Raw genomic sequence first — 24,495 nt, 5'->3', positions numbered from 1 at the left:
TTATGTGCAAACCTTACAGCACGATAAGAAACAATTGAGTGTCAGTGTCTGGTAAATGTATTTTTTATGGAATTCAGTTATTTTACTTTTTGGTTAATTAATGAGGGAAACTCTTACATTCTTGTTCTTTAGGTACCTTTTGAATCAGATAATGCAGAGTTCTGAAGGTTAGGATAAGATAAATTTCGTAATACTTTGCTGATTATTAAACTCATTAGAAGTACATGAATGACAGGTACACTTTAAATAATTAACCTTTAAATAACCTGGAAAGGTTATTTCCATTTTAAAATTCAAATTTTAAGGTTTATAGCCCCAGGCATAACTTTAAGAATAAAGTTTTCATAAAAATCTATTACAAGGCTATTAAAAAATTTGGAGACACTATGGAAGTTACCTGGTCCTGATTTTCAATGAAATAATCCCTTCTCAATGTAACCCATCCATTTATTCATTCAAGCAAAACAGTTACTGAACAGATATTACATGCTTGGGATTAGATTTTCAAGGGTGAACAGGAAAGATATAGCCCATGCCTTCACTGAACTTAGAGTCTAATGGGGAAGACCAATAGCCGGAGACAGTTTTACAAATAATTGCAGCCATGTATGATGAGGGACCACATAAATGTGGAGTGATTCAAAAATATATCAGCAGTAAGTATTCTAGATTGGAAGGTCAGAGAGGGCTTTCAGAAAGAAGTTACATTTGGGCAACTGCAAGATGTGTAGAAATTATTCAGGTGAACATTGGGAGGAGGTAGGGAGAAGTAATTGAGCGGGAAAGCAGAAGATAGTTCTGCTGGTGGAGAGATCAGCTGATAGAAAACTTCTGTTATAATTGGCAGAAATCTTGTTGGCTGCAGCTTCTACCTGTCAACACTAACTTTACCTTTGGTAACAGAACAAATGCTGTTTTTCTATTTTTGCAAATATTTGAAGACAGTTTCCCACTGATTCCCAAATCTCTTCCAGTTTAGCACTCTTTAAGGGTAGCAAGTGATGCAGAATGTGCATTAGATAAGTAATTCCTAAATGAGCTAGTTAATGAGGAAAAGTGTGGCAGGAACTGCCACACTTTTAAAATACGTATTTATATGTGTTTAGTATAATACAGATACAATATATTATTTTTATATCTATTGCTTTTCATTTGCTTTTACCTTTTTTTCTCTTCCCAATAGATTGTTGTTCAAATCAGTTTAGCAATGACTGTGGGGATTGTGTGTTGGGGGAACAGATTTGGGAAATTAGAGTATTATTGCTCCAATACCTACCTGAGGGTGTGAGTGTGAAAAGATGGTTGATTGCTTACCATTTTCATCATTAATCTATACATTTCTTTAAAGAACATATATTAAGTGCCAGATCCATTCAAAGTACTGTTGGGTACTAGGGATACAAAAAAGAATAGAAATCTATTTCCTGCTCACTGTTTAATGGGAGAGCAGATAATTCAACTATGTCCAAAACTTAGAAAATAGTCTAATCTTGTATTTCCAGGGAAAACTCACCTTTAACAATAGGTTACTATTCACAACAATATACTTGTAAAAATATACTTCAGATTTATCTTCTATATCTTTCAGAAATCGATGAAAATATTCTACTTAAAAAAATAGGTTACTATTACTAAAGTTTGTCCTGTAAAACATCAGGTGAAAAAATGCAGGGTTCTGTTTGTATTGAAGTATTTAAATCTACTCAATTAATTCAGCTGAGCAGTGCTGGCTTGCATCAACTTTTCTTTCAGTTATTCATATTCTTCAACCTCAGGTATACCACAAGTGTCTTAGTTATATATTAGCTAAATGGCAAGAATAGGTTACATGATGCTTGAGCACAGAGGGTTTGTCATTCTACCTTTGTACTTCCCTCTGTAGTTCTCAGCACCGCCACACTAGAGCAGACACAGCACAGAGTGGGGGTGTTAACTTGGGAATTTGTCTGACACATTCTCAACTGTTATTAAACCTGGCGTTTGCTCTTTCCGAGTAAATGTATATTTCTGAAAAAACTGTAACCAGTTCACGTGGTGATGATTCCTTCCTTCCTCTATTCATTAAACATTGAGCCTGCGTCGGATTCCTACTTTGAATTAGGATGAGTTTCCTGCCTGAGTTTGGGAATGCTGATGTGAGCCCAGACACTCCCATCAGGCCTGGAGCTGGTAATCTCTTCCAAAAGCAAATCTGATGGAGTCACATACACGCGTGAACTCACTTCTGGTTGGGCTTAGCATAAAAGACCAGGATCCCTGACATAGCAGCAGGGTTCAGTGGGACCTGACATTCCCAAGTAATACTTCCTTCCGTGTTGCCTCTGGGCTTAGTGTAATGGTGCTGAGAACTACAGGGGGTACAAAGGCAAAATGATGCACTCTCTGTGCTCAAGGATCATGGAATCTATTCTTGCCATTTAGCTAATATATAACTAAGACACTTGTGGTGCCTGAGGTTGGGGACTTATGAGTGACTGAAAGGATACTTGATGCGAGCCCATGTTACACAGCAGGATCAGTTGATTAGATGGAAAGAACTACCAGCTGAGAGTGTCCCTGGCACCGCAGCATCGGGCAGAATGTTTTCCTTGATTGCTGGATAGTGTTGGTGGATCTGGCTGAGTCGGGAGTGCCATTCTAGGGGAAATCAGTTCAGAGAGTCTACAACCATAGTCAAGTGAATACCTGTCAGGCACTAAAACCTAGAAGATTAGGCACTAAAACACAGATTAGAATGTTGTGAAAAGCACCACAGCAGTGGGGTATTGAGGAGTGGAATTGTGTGTTTAGCGGAGGACCAGGTAGGGAGGATCTTGGCTTTGGTGCCAGTTACTGTGGACAGTAGTGAAGGAGATCTAAATTGACTGCTTTGGTGGTGGTGTCCCTGATTTCAAGATAAAATAATTTTCTAAAACTTGAAGCTTTTCTTGTTTTAGAGAGGCCTCATGTATTAATTATAATAAGTGAGATTTTGCTTGAAATTATAAGATAATATGATGATCAAAAAGTATTATTAGCAAATGAAACTGCAACAGAAACTTGCATGTGAACTGTCTTGAAATGTTTTCCAAATGTATTCCCACCAGGATTTTTATTACCTCCCTCCCAGAGGTACCAGCATGTATCCCTGAGGGAGACCATCACCCAGTACACACTAGATTAAAAGAGTAACATGAGCTGTTCCCAAACCACCTTTTTCCTAAAGGTTTCTGCAAGGCGGAGTCTTAGGATGTATGGATAAATGTGCATTCTGAATGTTGTAAAGAAAGAAATAAGATAGTGTAAGAATCATAATATAATAAGATATAAAAGGACAAAACAGCTTACTTTTGCTTTTGCCTACCTGCATCCTTTCCTGGCTACAGGAATTAAAGCAGTTAAATAATTAAATAAATGAGACTAGCTATTTTTGTTTTATTTTAGTAAAGAATTGTTTAGTCGCGTTCAACTCTTTGCAGCCCATGGACTGTAGCCCACCAGGCTCCTCTGTCCATGGGATTCTCCAGGCAAGAATACTGGAGTGGGTTGCCATTCCCTTCTCCAAGAGATCTTCCTGATCCAAGGATTGAACCCAGGTCTCCTGCATTGCAGGCAGATTCTTTACCATCTGAGCCACAAGGGAAGCCGTTTCATTGCCTTAAGGATAGTTTAAAAAAAAAAAAAATCCACAGGGAAAGTTGGAGATGGTTCTGCCACTGAACACAGCTGTGGAGTGAAAGCAGAGAAATAATAAATGACATTAAATAGGCCCAGGATGTTTCAGAATACATAATCCCTAACAATGAGTGTTTTAATAAGTGGGAAATGATGAGAAAAAGGTAGGAGCTCTGTCTTGCATTTGCAGTCATTCTTTTAGGAAAATTCGTATTCAAATTCTGATATTTGGGACCTGTTTTCTAAATGTGATAGATGTTAAGACATTTGTGGTCTCGATTTCTAATTGATCACAGATGTTAGGAATGCAGAAATGGAAACTGACATTTTAAAATCCTGATATTCTATATAATTCTTGTTAATAGGATTTGAGTTCATGCCTAATTGCATTTATGATCCATGTTCAAGTAGAGGTGTTTTTTAATTAAAAAAAAAAAACCTTTATGCCTAATTAAGCTTTATATGGAGGGAAAATACTAGGTATTTAAACTGTGCTGTCATACATTTTTAAGGTAGCTTTTATCTGATCTAATTAGAAATCAAATGTGTTGCTTTGAAAGCTTGAAGGTAAACGTGCTGTGTAATTTTTCCGTTTTTTTCTTTTATGGCAGATTAAATACAAAGAAAAATTTGATAGCGAAATGAAGGATAAGAAGCATCTTTACAATCCTCTTGAAAGTGCTTCTTTTAGGCAAAGTCAGCTGGCCACTGCCCTGGTGAGCAATGTAAGTTGCTTTCTGCCTCATGATTGGTAATTTGCAGAATATTATTTTCAGTATCTTTTGATTCTTGTGTTCTGATAGACTTGGCTGTGTGGTAATTATGATACTTAATCAAGATCATGTAATTTCCAAATAATTTTAGAAAACACTGAAGCCTATTTTCTTGAAGCTTTTCTGAAAAAAAAAAAGTGTTAGTGATTACTAATTAATAAATAGGAATAGTTTTATTAGCAAAACTATTAGTATTATAGCTGATCAAGAGTTGAAATAGATTATAGAGTTTTTCAGAAAAGCAGTGTGTAGTATCATAAATTAATGATTATGACAATAGTTAGCCCATGTAATTATGCTCATGAAATTGTGAATATTGTAAAATATACCTGGAACATAGTAGTATATCACAAGGAAATTTCCAGAAATTGTGGTTGAGATGGCTTACAATTTCTTTCTTATCTCTTATGTAAATTCTGTGAAATACCTCTTCATAAGATTTGTTTTCATTTCATATCTTTAAAAATGAAGTTTCAATTTATAAGAAAAGATACCTTAATTTTTTATTAGAATTAGGAAGAGTATAAAAACAGGAACATAGAAAAATTACTTTACTATAGTTGAATGATGCATAGAGTACCTTTTTAAATATTAAGTTTGACTGTTGTTGAACTGTTCCTTTGTTAGAGCATTTAAACCTTTCAACTCCTGTTGTATCTGGGGGACTTAGTATATTTTACTTTCGTTCCTGTTTAGAAGGTATTATAATTTGTGTTCATTAACCAGATGTTGTTACCCGCAATTGAAATGGGTGTTTCTGTCTTTTAGGACCTTTGGGAACATTCTAATAATTCATTTTTTCTTATCTGATTATTTTTGTGTGTGTACAAACCATAAAACAAATAGGGTAGGAATATACTTAAAAGAACCTCCAGCATGGTATTGAAAGCTCAAGGTCTAGAATCAGTTGTCTGGATTTGAATCTTGCTCCACCACCTAATAGTACAGTTTCGTCTTTCTGTGTCTCAGTTTCCTCCTCTGTAAAATGAGGATACTTAAAGTATTTACTTGCTAAAATTGTAGAGTGTACTTAATACATATAAAGTGTTTAAACAAAAAGTGTTTGACTCACAGTAAGTGCTTAATGTTTTCTATTATTAACATTTAATATTTCCAAAGCAGTTGATTGAAAAGAAAAGGTCTACATAGTAACAGGATGAAAACTACCAAAGGTTCTAAAATTGACACAAAATATAACTGGAAGACAGTGGTAATTTCTAAAGAGTAAAGCTTCTATTTTCTTTATTTTTTGAAAGTAGGATTTGTGTTAAAGTTACTTGTTTCTGTTAACATCACCCTATCTGAGCATGTAAACAATAAAAGGAGTTATCAAAATACTTTCAAGTCCCTGGGAAGAACTTTTATTCATTCAGTAGTAAATGAGCACCATCTAGTGGCTACTTGTGAATTCATTTCATTTCATACCATTAAATAATACTTTGTTGTGTTTAAAATAATAATGGCCATAATGCAAAAGCATAGTATTTTCTCCTCCTAGATGGTATTTTGTTCCATGTTATTTTCATAGGTGAAGTACAAGAAAGACATTCAGAATATGCATGATCCAGTTTCAGGTCTCCCAAACTTGTTCTTAGACCACGCTTTGAAAGTCAGCAAAATGCTAAGTGGAGTAAGTGGTCGTTTGTTGGCTAGTGTAGACCTGTGACTCCGTGGCGCCCACGTGTCTGAAGTGCTTATGAGCGCACCTGCTTCCTAAGGCGAGCCTGGCCTTCACTCCCCTCTCAGTAACTAACTTCATGAAAACTCGTGTCTGTTGCTTAAATCCCACCCAGGCTGTTGCTTTACAAAGCTGGCTCTTTAATATCTCTTGAATACAAACTTTCTTGTGGAATAGCTACTCTTCCAAGTGTTTACGTGAGCATCCTTTCTGTCTTTCTCCTTCCCCTTTCTTTGAAGTAGATTGAAGTCACTTGGAGGTCAGGCTCTTAAGTCAGCAATCTTTTATTTTATGCAGGCCAGAGCAGAGTGTCTGGTACTCAGAAGGTCTCAGTAGCGTAAAAGTTGTCTTAGTCTGAATAATGTCTTCTCTAAAAATAAACCCCAAGAGTGTTTGCACTGCTGCTGTACTTTTAGTCTTGTGAAGGTTTCTGTGTTTTCTTCAACACAACAAGGAGGGGAGGGTGTCCTAATTAAAATATCTGTGTCCGCTGCCCAGTGGTCAATTGCATCAGAACTTAGCTCTTAGATGCTGTTCCCAACACGCAGTGCATCTGAACCCTGATGTCACTGGCTCTCATTACTGATGATCCTGGCTCACCTGTGCCTCTGTTTCCTACACCTCAGAATGCCCCATGTCAGGATGATGAATGCTAATTTGACCTCAAGTTATTTCTATGCCTATTTTAATAATGACTCACTCAAAAATTATCTGAATTTATTATATATCTGTCTTGGATCAGGCACAGATTTGATGGCAAAGTATATCATCAAAGAATGTGAAAAAGTGGAAACAGTCATCTTCAGGAGATGTGCGCACAGTCATGGATGAGAAAACTATGTAGTTATAACCTGCTTTCCAAACCGTTAAATAATGAGATAACAACTTCAGTTCAGGTTTAAAAATGTCTACATTTGGCTTTGATATGTTGAAACTTCTGTTCATTATTTTGTAATCCTCTTCTTGAAATGTTATCTGTGTGAATTCATATTCATGAAGGAAATTAATTAATTAATTATCACTGGTCTTTGGAGGAAAAGCAGCCCATTATTCTTTCCCATCTGTTGAGCAGGGATGAAGGTTGGGAGACTGTCAGGTGCAGAATTAGACTCAGTCCCTGGACACTTAATTCCCTCTGTCCTGCCATTTCAATGCTCATCCTCCTCTGTACAGATGCTCCTAGACGCTCCTGTTTCTTGAGCGACTCTGCTTCAGTTGCACATTTTTAACCACAACTCAGAGATGTGTTTCTAAAAAAAATCAGTATGTTTCTGAGATCTGAGTCTCTGGTTTTTCATAGGTAGTCTTTGCTCATCCAGCTTGATCATTGCAGTCGCATTTGACCTTGACTCTTCCTCATCCCTGTTTGGGTTAGTTTCCTTTGGGGGTGAGGATTCATGTATAAATAAGTCAGCAAAAATGTCATGGTCGTAATTCAAAAATTTGGATTACCATGAAAAATGTAGGCCACTCATAGGCAATATTTCTTTTTGAAAATATTGACCTTTATTTTATAATAGTGGTGAAAAACAGTAATAGTAATTGTTTCTATTTTCTCTTCGAGAAAACCCATCAAATTCATATATTATACTTGTTTTATATACTACTTGTAAAGTTTAAATCTTCATTTTTTCTAGATCATATTTTTTCTGCATAGAAAAATTGTAACTGACCAGTTGCTTCATGAAGAGAAAATTTGAGTCAAAAACGGTGTTACTCTGAAGTCTCTACTTGTTAAAGTTGCACGATATTACATTGGTTCAAATTTATTGTATGTCAGAATTGCCTTCTTTTAAATTTTAATGTAAAGAGAATTAGAATTTTGTTGATTTATAAAGGCAGCTTAATTTTAGTAAAAGATTGAGTAAGAGAATGCTTAAACAGGCATTCTATCAGAATTAGTTGTCAGTTTGTTATAAATGGCTGGTTTTTTAAGACCTCTAAATGTCTTTGATATAAATTGTAATTTGAAAAATTTTACTGTGTAGAGTAAAATTAGTGCTTTATTAGTTTGTACAACCATACTGACTAAATTGGGGAGGATATTTTTCTTTGGAAAATAAAACACTGTTAGCTTTCAGGTTTGTTTTTTTTTTATAACTTTGCATAAATTAAAAAAGTGTGTATTGTGTTGCTCTGTGTAACTCCCACTAGGAGGCAACAGAGACTATTATATAAGAAAAAGCAAGTATTGATCATTCTTTTGCAGATCTTAGTTCAAATAGGGTGACTTTCTTTGTTTTAAAACAGGAGTTTCTGAAATTCTCTGTAACTAAAATAGATCATTTAGTGAGGGGCAGTCTTTTTTGACCTTTCTCAATCTATAACCATTATTTCAGATACAATTCTAGACTTTATTAGTTCTGGATTTTAACTTAGTAATGGAATGTATCCTAGCTTGTTACATGCATTTCATGTCTATTTTATAAATATATTTTATAAAATTACTTCTAATCAAATCATAACATCTCTAAGTATATTGTTATTCTTTGAAATTATCTTTTAAAAAAATTAGCAGAGAAGCTAAAATTCAGAACTTGTTCTCTTTGGTCAAGATGTACTATGTGAACATTTTCATGAGCTTCCTGGGGGTGCTATTCTCCCTCAAAGTATTCTGGTTAGAGTTTGGGAGATACATGTCTTAGTTCCTTAATTGACTGAAAATGCCTCTGGGGACCTTGCTGTGTCCCAAGGGAAAGCAGTTTTCCTGTGTAGGCCACTTGGACCTTCCGTCCTTCCCATCCTTGGCACTGAGACTTCCTCTTGTTTCACTCTGGATCACTGGAGTATATCCTAGGCCTAAGTGTCCTAGCTTTTTCCTGCTCCCTTTCTAATGCTGCTTACCTCTCCCTCCACTCTACACTAAATTGCCATTTTCATTGAAATCCTCATTGTCTAAGAAGCGACCAACTTTAGCTTAAATCTCTGTATACCTGAGTCTTTGAGAGTTACCATTTACCTCTAAAGGTCTTTCCCAAATAAGGCAAAATTACTAAGTGTCCAATCTCCAGTGGTAAAAATCAGAAAGCAATGTTTGTCTTTTTGCTGCCTCCTGTGTTTAGAGTCCTACACTTGCGAAGTTTGGCATTCTTACCCATTCTGTTCTCTTCCAAATTCACCTTTTTGTCTGTATGTCTAAAAAGTGTCTTAATGCAGTTTTCACCTTAAAAATCCAACCAACCATACCCAGATTCCTTGGTTTCTCTTTCAGGCACCTGCTACCTTCTCCTTTTAGGAAAGTTAGTTGAATTATTTCTCTCCCTCTCATTTTCCTTACGATCCGTTACATACAATTTTTTTTTCCTTTCCTGACTCCAGCTTTCCTTTCATCTGTTCTTTTCTTTCCTTCTCTTCTTGTAGATGAAGTTATTAATAAATACATTTCTGATCTAGGATAAGGGCAAGACAAATTGCCTTTATTTTGCCCACTTTGCCTGTTCACACAAGTTATGGGCTTTTCCACTGTCACTTCCCAGTGCTGCAAGTATTATTTATGTTGTGTTTAGAGCCAGCAGTCCTCTGCTTGTCTTGAGTGTTTTAGATGCTGTTCACATGGACCACCTGGAGCTGGTCTATCTCCCATTGTCGCTTTAGCTCAGGGTCAGCCATCTACATGGCCAGTTGACAGCAGATGGGAACTTAGTAGCAGCTTTGCAACTCTTGTTCGCTTGCATTTTTCAGTGTGCCCTCCTAAGTATTAGTTGCTCTTAACAGACCCTTCTATTCTTACTTTATTTTTGTGTTCTCTTTTTTTAAGCGAGAATATAGAAAAGATTTTGAGGAAAACAAAGGCATGTATCATTTTGACGTGGATGCTGCGGAACACCTGCACCATAAGGGCAACGCCATGCTCCAGAGTCAGGTACGAGGCCTCCCCTGCCCGGACTCAGTAACACGCATGGCCAGCACCTCCACTGAGAACGTGTAGCCACGGGGAAGGATGTGCATCGTGAGAAAAATCTCAAACTCTGTTCTCTCTGTATTTATTAAGTTAGGGAAGCTTGAACCATGTTTCGACAGGCAGGCATTTCATAATATTATAGTTACTATACACAATTTAAAACTTACAAGATATGAGTTAATTAATTAATGGTCAAATCTCATAATAATTAAAACTTTTGTAGTGTACTGGTCATTTTGAGCTGCAAAAGTATAATTTTCCAGGCATAAAGTGTATTACAATTTTTCAACTCAGTTGTAAGTGTATTAAAAATGGGAAATTATCTTACCAGTGTATTTACCTTAATGTTTCTTTCAACTATGAAATTCTATGTACTCTCTGAAAGAAACTTTTAAAAATATCTTTTTCCTTGAATACATTAAAGTTGATAACTTTTTAAATTCTGAATTTCAGTAATTGAAAAAAGATATTGTTTCCAGCATCTATTAAAATAAAATTTACATCACTCTTTTAAATATACCCCATGGAACGTAAATCCCATAATGATTTGATACCCACCTTCATTTATTTAAAAAATATACAAACCAGCTCTCCTTTAAGGTATGGAAGTATATGGTTTTTTTCTCTTTGCATTTTTATTTTTATTTCGTTTCCCCACAACATTTTACCCTAACATAGTGTCCACTTTCATAGTTCACTTTCATTGATCATTCTATTACACTTCTCTAAAACAAAAATATTACTAAAAACAGGAATTAAAAAATTTGGTATATGTCCTGCTACCACAGAGTTCTAAGTTTTGAAAAGATTCTTTTAAAAAAAATAAAATTATTTTTATTATAATGCAGCTTAAGAACCAATTTCATTAGTAATTTATATATATATATAAGGATTTTAGTGAAAATACATATCTCAATAAAATGAATCATGATCAAAACTAAGAATTTAATTTAAAAAGGTGTATTGCTAAAAAAGCCAACCACTCTTGCAGCTTGTGGAATATAGTTCTAGTTTTTGTTTTTAGGAGATAGAAAATGTTGATCATTTTATAAATCAAAATAGATAAGGGTTGGTTATAATGAATAAATAATTCATGATAGGATATTATTAAATAATGCTTAGCAAAACTGAAGGAAGTCACATAAAAGCTGTGTGTGTGTGTTTCATTCAGTGTCTATGGGAAAATTCATCAGTCCTAAAGAACACTGTCCTTCCTTTGTCACAAAGACAGACAGTCACAGCTCTGGTTGTCTTCTTGTTCATGATTTACTGATAGGCATCAAAGTTATCACAGCGATCTCTCTTTGTCTCTTTCTTCCTCTGTCTCAGCCTCTCTGTGTCTTCTCTCTCTCTCTCTCTACATATATGTACCTATACATGTGTGTATATTAATGGCATATGTGTATACATGTATCACTCCACGTGTGGTATCTATCTATCTATCTGTCCCATCTGTTTACATATACAAGTCCTAGAACTACATTATTTAAATCTAAACCATTCATATCCCTTAAAAACTTTAATATGTTACCTGTTTCCTTTCTTTGTATATCATTAACCACAGAGAACCTAGTGATCAACCTAAATGGCCAGAATAATGTGATTTTTAGAAAATAGGGTGATCAATTTTGCACATATATTTATTTTACTTTGCTCTGTTTGTATAAGAGCTTGTGAGCTTTATGTGCTATTTATACTTTTTTTTATGAAGGTGAAGTACAAAGAAGAGTATGAGAAAAATAAGGGGAAATCGATGCTTGAATTTGTTGAGACACCGTCATATCAAGTTTCAAAGGAGGCTCAGAAGATGCAGAGTGAGGTGAGTCTTTTTGTTTTGCTATCAACTGTTAAGTGCAAATTTGATGTTTTGTCATTGAAAGAGTGATTCAGAAGGTTTAGTGCGTCCGAAAGAAAGTATACTGCACTGGCCAGACCAAGGAATCTGCACTATAGACCCAGGCTTCTAGTCCAGGTCATTGATTTTTTTTTTCCTGGCCCTCAGTTTCCCAGTTTTTCCCATTTGGCAAATATGAATGCTAGGCCAGGTGAGCTCTTGCATTCTGTGATGATAAAATTGACACTTTCAGGCTGCATCCGTGTAAAATTATGATGAGCAGATAAAAACTAAAAGGAAAACGAAGGGATGGTTCCTTTACTTACCTTTTTTTTGTAATGAGAATAGAGCTAACAGTTGTTAAGTACTTACTCTGTGCTAGGTGACGTGCTGAATGTTTTATATATGTTGGCTCACTTAATCCTCTCAAGGTAATGATGCTAGGTAAGTATATTCCTAGACTGATAATGCATCCACTGAAATTAATTGTCTTACCTAAAATTACATATCTAATAAGTGCTAATAGGTAAAAGTCATAAATGATTCCCTTTTTTCCTGTTAATTTATTTAACTGATTCTCCCCCTACCCCTGGCTAATAATCAGTGACATCAGAAAGTTTCAAGGAAGTCTCAAGACATCAAGAGAAGAGATCAATTATAAGGGTTTTTTTTTTTTTCTACTTATCCATTTAATTCTCTACTGAAGATAATGCTAGGTCACATCCACATAGTCGCCTGACACTGGTTCCTGTCTATCCCAATGAGATTTCTTCTGTTGTATTTTTGGGGGGGGTGGGCAGTAGGGGTGAGGGTGGGCAGAGGGAAATCAGACACCAGACACAGATGGTTTTGTCTACAGACACATCCAATTTCTGTGGGCACAACCAAGTTTTTACTTCAAAGGGACAGAAGTAGTGGGCAGTTACTATCAGCTGGTTACAACCACAGTGCTAGACTCCAGGCATGCTCAATGGGCAAATCCTCTCTAGTTTTTAAAAACAACATCAAAACGGGGCGAAATGATAATTTATTTCTTCTTTTTATTTGGCTGCACTGCATGGCTTGTGGAATCTTTGTTCTCTGACCAGGAATTGAACCCCAGCCTTGGCAGTGAAAGCACCGAGTCCTAACCACTGGACCTCCAGGAAATTCCCAAGAAATGATCATTTCTAGGCAGCAAAACCCTCCTAGGAATTTAGTAAACATTACATGTGCTTTGTTGAAATGTTATGATTCATCTTCTCAGACAAAGGGCATGCAGATTACTGTGACTTGTTGAATTTCAGAGTTGTTTAATTTCGTCTTCAGGGGAGAGAGGAGAAAATAATTACTTGTATTTTTCATAGCTCGTGTTTTCTTGAGCCAGTAAAGGGGAATTTGATCAAGTATGGTTCAGTGACTGTTTTACCTGAATCAGTCATTTCTTTTTAAGTGAACTGACAGAGCAGGAAAACTTGATCAAAATTCAAAAGCCCTACAAAAACTCACATTTAATGGGATGGCTCACTAGAATATCTGTTTGGGCTGCTCTAACAAAGTACCACAGACTGGGTAGCTTAAGCAATAGAAACTTATTTCTCATAGTGGTGGAGGCTGGAGGTCTGAGGTCAGGGTGCCAGCATACTGAATTCTGGGGTGCAGACTGCTGCCTTCTTGTATCCTCACATGATGGAGAGCAGGGAGAGGAAGGAAGCAGGCTAGTTAGTGACGCTTTGAAGGACATGAATGCCATTCATAGTCTCTCATGTATGATGGCCTCATCTAATCCTCATCACGTCCTGAAGGCCCCACCTCCTAATGTCATCATGTTGTGTGGAGGTAAGGCTTCAACATATGGGTTTTGGAGGGACATATTCAGTCCATAGCACCTTGTCTGCGTTTTGAGAACAGTGTATCAAGTATTGTATGTATCCTTCACGTCACCTTCTTCTCTTTCATTGCTAGTTGCTGTTAGTGCTCATTCGTGTCCATCATTGCTCGTGCCAGATTTCAAATTAATTTCCCTCTGTCTGTTGTCAGTGCTCCACAGCCCAGATAAAGGTTTCTACTTTCATGAGCCATTTGGGTTCTCTGGAAGTTTAAGACTATATGAAGTTGTCAGGTAAAATTACCCAAGAGACCCAGGTCTCAAAAATCATGTTACTTTTCTGACAACAACATGAAGAAGGAGGTACTGGTGTCTCAGGTTTACCCTCGTTCTCTCCTGGCCCTGCTGCACCCCACTTCCCTGTACCTCAGTCACAGGAACACCCACGCTGAGGACCCTTGTACCATTCTGGTCTCATGGTTCCTTGATTTTTTCTCCTGTACTAGTTCACTTACTTTCCTCTCACCAAGAAATCCTGGAATGTAAATGCATGATTAATATATCCTAATGTTGCATTTCTGCATTAGGAATGATGGTAGCATGTGATCTGAGATATTATGTTAAGGTTGAAGTTATTTTCCTGTTAGTAAGAAGACTCAGAGGTAATAGAATTATATAAGAAAAACATCAATTTTGTTCCAGGAACTCTTGTTCTGTTATCTTTTCAACAGTCACTGGTATTTTCTAAATTTAAAATTATGTGGTCTTATTTTACAGAAAGTTTACAGAGAGGATTTTGAGAAGGATATTAAAGGAAGGTCATCAATGGATTTAGACAAGACTCCAGAGTTTTTACATGTAAAGTACATCACCAACCTTCTGAAGGGGGTATGATCCTACTATTTACTCTATAGTTCTGCAAAAGAAATTTAAAGAAATAACCCAGAAAATATGCACTAATAAATTCTCTACTAATTCTCTAATTCACTGTTTGAGTTATTCATCCATTACTCTTTCCTTCACTTTGACCTTTACTAACAGAGTTTTATGTTTTCATTAAAAACAGGAAAGTGTTAATATTTCCATTTAATGTTGAAGGACTAAATTACCCAGATTTCCTTGAAAAACTTGAAAAATACTTTGATTTTATGTTTGGCTTGTAGCTTAGAAGCACTATAAGTAGTTTTATAGCTTTACAGCAGTTAGTTTTAAAAAAAATATTTTCAGTGTGGATGAGGTTAGCTTGATTCTTTCAAATTTAGTTATTATAAACCACATATTAGAACCAGCTTTTTCTGTAACTTCTCTGCAGTGTTCTTATGACATTTGATATCAGAAATAAGGTGATGTGTGAAGGTCTGGATAAATGGTACGTTTATAAGTGGCTTGTGTTCTGAGTAGGGAAAAAATAATATATTTAGCATATATAGCATAAGAATTCATTTCCATTTTTCATTTTATACTCAGCAGCATTTCCCCCCAACCCCTAAACTTAGTGGTGCGTTTTGGCTCACAATGTTATTAAATTTGTTGAACACTAAGGCCCTCAAATCTAACAATTAAAAATACCATGTTCACAGTTTAAAAGTTTTGTTTTTGTTTCTGCTTGTTTAAAATAGTTTCTAAGTAACTTGGAACTCTTTCAGTTCTTTGTTTAAATAGTTTCTCTTTACCTTAAGAGAAAGCATCAGAGAACTCCATTTCATCCTAAATTTTGAACGGAAGAAACTATCCCTGAAAGAAATGTCTTAAACCAGTGGAACAGAGTATAATTACCTGCATAGATATTAATCATCGTGAACTTCTTTAATAATGAAATACCAACTGGCTTTAGCATTTAACTACTCATAGAAATTTAATGTGATTCACTGTTGTAATGTATGCTGGGCTGAAGTAGGCATATCATGGAAGAGAATTCTTGCTACCCTATCTCTTCTCACTTCTAGTTCCTATAAATTTTTTTGAAGTTAAAGGGTGATCACGTGACAACTTCCTGCTATTATTGTCTTCTATTTAAATAATATGCACTCTTTACATGAATTTTTTAAAAGAGTCTTTTTATTATTTACATACAAATGAAAATGTGAGATCTATTTTGAGAATTGTAAATGACTTTAATATACATGCTATTGCCATTTTCTTTTATTTTTCCTTGTGAATGAATCTTATTTTAGACTTATTGATTCAGAATGTATGCATCAGTATAAGAAAAAAGCCCAGACACTATGATTAAAAATCTTTTAATTAAGTTACTGATACTGATATCTAATTTTAAAAAGAGACTCATGACTTAATGAAATTGTGACTTCGTTTTAAATGTGTAAGCATTTAGCTTCAAGTTGTCTTTGCATTCTTTATGGTTTTTGCATTTCTGTTGTCATATAATGTGTCTTTTTACACTTAATTTGATTCCCTCAATTGTCCTTGACACTGGTATAGCAAGTATTTTTATTTTCACTTTGTCCATGTGAAAATCGAGGCTTAGTTACTTAAAGTCCTGTTGAAGGTCACAAGACCAACAAGTGAAAGAATCCAAGTCATTTGACTCCAGAGCTCTTTCCAAAATTACATGCAGGTCATTACAATGTCTTGTAGGTTATTAGTCAAGCAGAGGACCAGCTAATTTAATTAAACTGGACAAAGAGAAAATGACATCAAATGAACCCTAGAATTAACTAGAACATGATTTCTTATCCTTAAAGGAAGTCTCATCTTTCATCTGGCAAGTTAGTCATAAAGGCAACTTAGCTGAATTGGATTAAGATGTACATTGTTTTCATAATTTGATTAGTAAGAAGACAGAAATTCATTAGCACAAACCAAAAAAACCATATTATATGTACAGATTAAAGACATTTGGATCTACTTAAAATATTATGTTAAAATGGGTGAAATTCAGACTACATATTATCAATCTGTAGGAAATTATTTGGTTTTACAAATCTTTGAATAAAATGGAAACAAAAAATTGGCTACATCAGTCCTTTTGATTTTGTAATTTTTCATTCTTTTCCAATTATGTTCTTTTAATGATTCATATTTTATAAACAGCTTTCGAAGAAATACTTCAAGTAATTAGTAAGACGCATGCATTCTTTAAGACCTTTCTTACCATTTAAAGGGAAGAGGGGTGGGATGGGGAGGGAGATGAGGAGGAGGTTCAAAAGAGAGGGGATATATTTATACCTATGGCTGATTCATGTTGAGGTTTGACAGAAAACAGCAAAATTCTGTAAAGCAATTATCCTTCAATAAAAAGTAAATAAATTTTAAAAAAGGGAAGATATCTTTTAAAAATATGGCTCCAATATGGTACCAAAACATGTGGGAACACAGGATAAAAGAAAAAAGATTGATAGTATTGGAAACCACACAACCATGACTAAAAAAGAAAATGAAGTATCTGTAGGAAATAAAGAGCATGAATGCTCAGAAATCTGGTTCATTCCTTTCTAGAAATATTTTCTTTCTGTGGTCTCTGGAAACACATATAAAACAGTATATAAATTAAAGAGTTTCCCAGTAAATTTCAAGCAGTAATTTTCTTGTTTCATAGAAAGAATATAAAAAGGATTTGGAAAATGAAATAAAAGGGAAAGGAATGGAGCTTAATTCCGAAGTACTTGATATTCAAAGAGCAAAACGAGCATCTGAAATGACTAGTGAGGTGAGTTCACTTATTTAACAATTGAGAATATATGAATTTTCAGCTAATTTCCTTGTCTGTAAGTCTTTCTCAGAGATTATACAGTTGACCTTTGGACAAAATGGACTTAAACTGTACAGGTCCACTTATACATACTTTTCAACTGTAAATTCTGCAATTCTCCACGGTCCATGATTGGTTGAATCTGTGAATGCTGAGGAACCTTGGATGTGGAGGAACCTCTCATGTGGAGGACTGACGATAAGTAATAGGGGAATTAACCCTCTTGTTGTTTGTGTTAAATGTATATAAATGTTCCGCAGCTTTTATGTGTTAAGATGGTAATAAGCAGTTATGTCCTAGTAATCTTTTTGCAATCAATGAATTAAAAAAAAAAATGATGCTCACCATCTCCTGTCTATGTGGTATGAGAAAAATGAATATTTCCTAATTTCAGAAAAATTCTGTATACTTAACCAAAATAATTGAATAAGATTTAACTTCATCTTTTAAACTAGTGAAAGGCAGATTAGGAAGATGGTCTGTTAGTCACTACAGTTTAAAAGTTCACATGCTCACTGGCTGTCCAAGTCCTTGGCTAGCTACTGAGTCTACTTAAACCTCTTTATATAATGAAAGTGGCCGTTACTCACTTTACATGAAATTTTTAAGAATGAAATGCCTCTGAAGTGCTGTAAATCCTTTAATCCTTGTGTTATCTCATTACTTTGATAGCAAATAATGATACTGTCTTTGAGGAGAGTCTAGCTGACTTTAACAGTGAAGAAATTTAAGAATTTATCCACATATGTCAATAAACCATGGTAATGATAATGATGATCACAATGATAATGTTGACGTGACCATATTAGTCAGGTTGCAAATGATAGAAACCCAAGTCAAACCTGATTAAGAAACTGTTTTGGTTTAAGAACAGAGAAATCTGCGGATCACATGCAGGTTGGAATTTGAAAGCTGTCCCTTTTCCTTCATCTTTCTCTTCTGTTATCTTCACTGTTGCTTTGCTCTTGAGAGGCTGTTTCTGTGTGATGGCACCTCTTCACGACAGTCATGTCCAACTCTTTGTGACCCCATGGACTGTATAGTCTGTGGAATTCTTCAGGCCAGAATACTGGAGTGGGTAGCCTTTCCCTTCTCCAGGGGATTGAACCCAGGTCCCCTGCATTGCAGGTGGATTCTTTACCAGCTGAGCCACAAGGGAAGCCCAAGAATACTGGAGTGGGTAGCCTGTCTCCAGTGCATCTTCCTGACCCAGAAGTTAAACCAGGGTCTCCTGAAGGCAGATTTTTTTTTTTACCAACTGAGCTATCAGGGAAGCCCCCTCTTCATGACAGGATAACTCTTATCTGTGGGCACTAATCCCAGTAGGAAGTGAGCATCTGTTTGCTTACAATATGAGTAAGGTCTAAGGATTGAGTCTTACTGGGTCACCTGTCTTATGCCCAGACTCAACCCAATGATTCTCTCTGGAGTCAAAGGAATGTCATGTGCTGATGATCTAGTATGTTTCTCATGGTCACCATCGTTCAGTTCACTTTCTAGCAGTTTAATGGTGTTTTAAGTATAAAATATTCTAAATTGATATGTGTTTTTTAAAGATTTATATTCATCTTTGGCTTATGTTTTTTACATAAATTAAAAGAAATATTAAAAAAATTTTAGTAGAATTAAAAATATATGTAGGAAAAATCACACTCACCCCAGAACAACCCACCCAGAGTTGATGGATTGAGAGAGATTAGAGGTAATTCCTTAAGGGAAAATTGTGGAACTTTTTGCCAGAAGATGCAGAAACAACACTGTCCACCGTGATGTCTTTGACTAACATTGTCACCACACTTATCTATAGCAGTGATTTTCTATAAATTTTTTTCTGTTGTGGGTGATATATCTAGTGACATTCAGAGTTCAATTTTGTAAATTACTTATCAATAATACTTGGGAAAGATTTTTCAAACTCTCAGTGGCAGAGTTCATCCAAAGAGAGTTGATGGCAAGACAGTGGAGGAAGCACCAATAAACCAGGCCTTAACATGTGGATATAGGAATAAAAAACTGGAAAAAAGCTATCAATTACTGAAAACCTACTCTGTTCTGGGCAGTAGGCTATATGCAGTCTCAGTGATCCTCACAGTGATCCTGCACAGAGGAACTATAATCCTCATTTTGCAGATGAGTAAACCAGAAATGTGAAGAAACAGTCCCAGTATCACACACGTGGCCACGAGTGCTCTGACCTTAAAGTCAGTCTTCTTTCTAAAACATCAACTCAATTAAACTTGCCTTCTGATCCTTCTGGCCCCAAGACAGTTGTCAGTGAAGATTGTCACCTGGCAATTGCCTTTATATAGCAAATATCTTGAGAGTGTATATACTCTTCTTCAGTGAGGATAGTGAATATAGTTCTAAGCAGTTCAGAAAATTTAGGTCTAGGTGATCATGAAGTAAGCTCTGTTTTCTTCTTTAAAAAACAAAACATAACATGTTTAGCCATTTTTGGTATCATTGAATACAGATATGTCTTTGTCCCCTCAGTGTCTGAGTATTGCAAAATGTTGCTTTTTTATAGAAAGAATACAAGAAAGACCTGGAATCAGAAATTAAAGGGAAGGGAATGCAAGTTGGCGTTGACACCCTTGGAATTCAGCATGCCAAAAGAGCTTCCGAAATAGCGAGTGAGGTGAGTATTGGGAGTGAGTGATGTAGACCTTGAGGCTCCTATTTTGGAACTTAACAAATCATAATAACAAACTGATTGATACACAGACTTTTTCAAAGCTTTCTGTGACTAGTTTAACACTTTGGAACGGAAACCATCCACAATCATCATGCTTACTGGAAAAATTTACAGTTTCTGCTTTGCTCATTAACTTCAAGTATGTCAAAGAAAACTTGGAGAAGGGCATTTTAATAGAGCACACAGACACAGACATGGATACACTTTTTTACTTTATCCCATAATACAAGTTTCATGTTAACTTTACTCTATGATTAATATTTTCATACCATTTTCTTTGAGGATGGATCATGTGCTACTTGGCACATTTCATTTCCAGCTATGTGAGCAGAACTTGAAAATCACTGAGATTGTAACATGACAATGATGCTATTTCTGTTTGTTTGGTTGTGTGTTCTCAAAATATGCTGTGTTGACCTCAACAGTGTGTCTGAAATTTCTGTAGAATCAGCATTTTGTGTTGAAGTTCATTCGTCTAAAACCATTTTTTCTTCATGTAATACATGAACGACAGGATATTGAAGTTTTGTCTTAGATGCTATGATGTGATAGATGAAAAATAACAAAGTTGTAGGAGTCAGATCTTATATGTATTTTTCGAATGAAATAGCCCAGGATCAGTTCTACATCTCTTGAACTCCCCCAGAAAATTTGAAAATATAGAAGGGGCACTGGAGCAGAGAGTGTTTGGGAAGAGATGATTTAGAAGAAACATGTGTAAAGCGAAAGTTGGGGTGCAGACTAAGGGGTGCAGCTCCTGTACCTCAAGGCTGGCTGGGGTTGAGGCTCCAATAGCACTACTCTGAGAGCTACGATGTGACATTTGCAGTTCGGCAGAACTGGCTTAGGACTGACTCCCACCCAGGGAATCTGGAGGCTGAGAAGTAGCTGAATAACTACCAGGGGAATTACTGCTGTGCTGAGATCTGCCTCCATCCCCAGGGTTAGATACTGGCCAGGGGATTGGAATGGCAATAACTTTGTTTCAGAGAAAGAAACTAGGGATGGCCTAGAATTCTTGACCAAAAGGGATTCTATTTAGAAATGATGGGAGTAGGGTGGGAGGATGCATGCTGAACAGGGACTTGAAAACCTTCTGCCCCTAATTCTACCCCTAATTCTGTCATCCTCCTGAGAGATAGCCATTGTTAGGAATTTTCTGTAGAGCCTTCCATATCTATTTTTCTGTGTATATGTAGATAACTATACATTTTTGCACAAGGAACTGAAAAAAAAAACCTTAAATAAATACCATGTACTTTCTGCTTGCTTTTCTCACTGAATATTATGGACCCTTTTCTATGTTCAGTTCAGTTCAGTTCAGATCAGTCACTCAGTCGTGTCCGACTATTTGCAACTCCATGGACTGCAGCACACCAAGCCTCCCTGTCCATCACCAACTCCCGGAGTTTACTCAAACTCTGGTCCATTTAGTCGGTGATACCATCTAACCATCTCATCCTCTGTCATCCCCTTCTCCTCCCACCTTTAATCTTTTCAGCATCAGGGTCTTTTCCAGTGAGTCAGTTCTTCACATCAGGTGGCCAAAGTATTGGAGCTTCAGCTTCAACATCAGCCCTTGCCAAGAACATTCAGGACTGATTTCCTTTAGGATGGACTGGTTGGATCTCCTTGCAGTCCAAGGGACTCTCAAGAGTCTCCTCCAACACCACAGTTCAAAAGCATCAATTCTTTGGTGCTCAGTTTTCTTTATAGTCCGACTCTCACATCCGTACATGACTACTGGAAGAACCATAGTTTTGACTAGATGGACTTTTGTTGGCAAAGTAATGTCTCTGCTTTTTAATATGCTATCTAGGTTGGCCGTAACTTTTCTTCTAAGGGGCAAGTGTCTTTTAATTTCATGGCTGCAGTCACCATCTGCAGTGATTGTGGAGCCCCCAAAATAAAATCTGTCATTGTTTCCACTGTTTCCCCGTCTATTTGCCATGAAGTGATGGGACCGGATGCCATGACCTTAGTTTTCTGAATGTTGAGTTTTAAGCCAACTTTTTTGCTCTCCTCTTTCACTTTCATCAAGAGGCTCTTTAGTTCTTCTTCGCTTTCTGCCACAAGGGTGGTGTCATCTGCATATCTGAGGTTATTGATATTTCTCCCGGCAATCTTGATTCCAGCTTGGGCTTCATCCAGCCCAACATTTCTCATGATGTACTCTGTATATAAGTTAAATAAGCAGAGTGACAATATACAGTCTTGACGTACTCCTTTCTCCCATTTGGAACCAGTCTGTTGTTCCATGTCTAGTTCTAACTGTTGCTTCTTGATCTGCATACGGATTTCTCAGGAGGCAGGTCAGGTGGTCTGGTATTCCCATGTCTTTCAGAATTTTCCACAGTTTGTTGTGATCCACACAGTCAAATGCTTTGGCATAGTCAATAAAGCAGAAGTAGATGTTTTTCTGGAACTCACTTGCTTTTACGATGATCCAGCAGATGTTGGCAATTTGATCTCTGGTTCCTCTGCCTTTTCTAAATCCAGCTTGAGCATCTGGAAGTTCATGGTTCACGTACTGTTGAAGCCTGGCTTGGAGAATTTTGAGCATTACTTTACCAGTGTGTGAGATGAGTGCAATCGTGCAGTAGTTTGAGCATTCTTTGGCATTGCCTTTCTTCGGGATTGGAATGAAAACTGACCTTTTCCAGTCCTGTGGCCACTGCTGAGTTTTCTAAATTTGCTGGCATATTGAGTGCAGCACTTTCACAGCATCATCTTTTAGGATTTGAAATAGTTCTACTGGAATTCCATCACCTCCACTAGGTTTTTTCGTAGTGATGCTTCCTAAGGCCCCGTTGACTTTGCATTCCAGGATATCTGGCTCTAGGTGAGTGATCACACTGTCGTGATTATATGGGTTGTGAAGATCTTTTTGGTGTAGTTCTTCTGTGTATTCTTGCCACTTCTTCTTAATATCTTCTACTTCTGCTTCTTAATATCTTCTTTTCCATATTACTTCATATAATTCTACCTCATTGTTATAGATAAATTGTGTTCTGTAACATGGATATAAATATGCAGCCATTTGCCTTTAATGTCCTGTAAGCATTACCACATGTCAATGACACTTAAATGTTTTATAACAGGGACTTTGCATAACATACTGAAAATCTCATTTTTTCCTTGGATCTGCTCCCTTCTTTCACCCCTTCCTTTGCAAGTGGTATCAGTGAAATACCAGAAGTTACTTTGATTCCTCTTGTCAGCAAGTTTTATTGACTCCACAACCATAATGATTTCCTAGATCCATCTACCTCTCCCCACTTTTGTCCAAGCCACCATCTCTATCTCCTAGATCATTGCAATAGCTTCCTAAACAAGATTCTGCTTCCAACATTGACCTCATTCTCTACCCAGAAGCCAGAACAATCCTTGAAGAGTTGAGTTTTCTGATTTCTCCCACTGAAAACTCTCCAGTGGTTTCCAGTCATGTGCACTATGGGCACCATACTCCTTGTTCTGGTATGGTGCCATACTCGCCCTCCTGCTCGTTCTCAACCCCTGTACCCTTCTTCCCTTGCTCATCATAGTCTAGCCTTATAGGCTCCAGGCTGGCTGCACCTCCACAAGTTTTACGGTCTCTATACAGCTCTGTTTCTCCCTGGAAATCCTTCCCCTTGTCTTTGCATGGGTGACTCTTTCTTGTCCTTCCTTTCTTAGATTTATTAGTACTTCCTTATGGTGCCCTCCTTGGGCTTCTGAGTAACTGACTATCTAGCAACTATCAAATCACTACTTATGTTTTCTGTTATTTTTGTTATTATGAAGAGAATGCAATATCCAGTATTTGTTCAAGGTCCTGGATTGGACTATGGGGGTGGGATGGGGAATTTGGAGCTGCTGAAAAGTCCTCAAAATCATCCTCATGGGACTGAACTTGAAGCCAAAAGAAAGTGTACTTTCTCTGGAGAAAACAATGTGGAAAGAACAGAAATGTTGCATTTCACACTTTTACCTAAGAATCTTCTATGACATATTCCTTTTATGACACGTTGGAGTGTTGCAGGTTTCCTTAGAATGGTAATACATTACTTTATTCAGAGATACACTGATTGAGATGTCTCTGTATACCTTGGGACTATATTTATTTGATACTTGAGCAACACAGGACATTAATTCCCATATAACTTATGGTCTGCTCTCTATCCATGGTTTCTCCACACCCACAGATTGAACCAACCACAGACCATGTAGTGCTGTAGTATTTACTATTGAAAAATATCACCATACAAGTAAAGCCGCACAGTTCAAACCCACGTTGTTCAAGGCTCAAACTCACTAGGAAAATGGTACATTTTAGTTATTAAGAACCCACAGGAAAAACAGGCCTTGAAGAGTCAGCTGTACTGTGGCCCAGACCAATTCTGGTGATGCTGTATCTTTGTCATCCAGAGTCTCATTTGCATGTAATTATAGCTATGTTGCATTT

General features: G+C 36.6%; 1 protein-coding gene across 3 annotated transcripts in view; it reads left to right on the top strand.

Annotated features, from left to right (window-relative positions):
- NEBL (nebulette) overlaps nucleotides 1-24,495 on the top strand; it is a 363,259-nt gene that overhangs the window by 285,146 nt on the left and 53,618 nt on the right. The window contains exons 8-14 of one of the 3 annotated variants that reach the window (XM_081556673.1): nucleotides 4,266-4,379; nucleotides 5,956-6,057; nucleotides 9,863-9,967; nucleotides 11,718-11,825; nucleotides 14,425-14,535; nucleotides 17,204-17,314; nucleotides 19,884-19,994. The exons of the other annotated variants lie outside the window; for them this stretch is intronic. Coding sequence (XP_081412799.1) covers nucleotides 4,266-4,379; nucleotides 5,956-6,057; nucleotides 9,863-9,967; nucleotides 11,718-11,825; nucleotides 14,425-14,535; nucleotides 17,204-17,314; nucleotides 19,884-19,994 — 762 coding nt within the window. The remainder of the gene's footprint in view (nucleotides 1-4,265; nucleotides 4,380-5,955; nucleotides 6,058-9,862; nucleotides 9,968-11,717; nucleotides 11,826-14,424; nucleotides 14,536-17,203; nucleotides 17,315-19,883; nucleotides 19,995-24,495) is intronic. 3 annotated transcript variants of the gene reach the window in all.

Source organism: Giraffa tippelskirchi, chromosome 13, assembly GCF_054371585.1.
Source record: "Giraffa tippelskirchi isolate mGirTip1 chromosome 13, T2T-mGirTip1v1.2.pri, whole genome shotgun sequence".
Lineage (NCBI taxonomy): Eukaryota > Metazoa > Chordata > Mammalia > Artiodactyla > Giraffidae > Giraffa > Giraffa tippelskirchi.
Note: the sequence above shows the minus strand (reverse complement) of the source record. Positions and strands in the feature narration are given on the sequence as shown.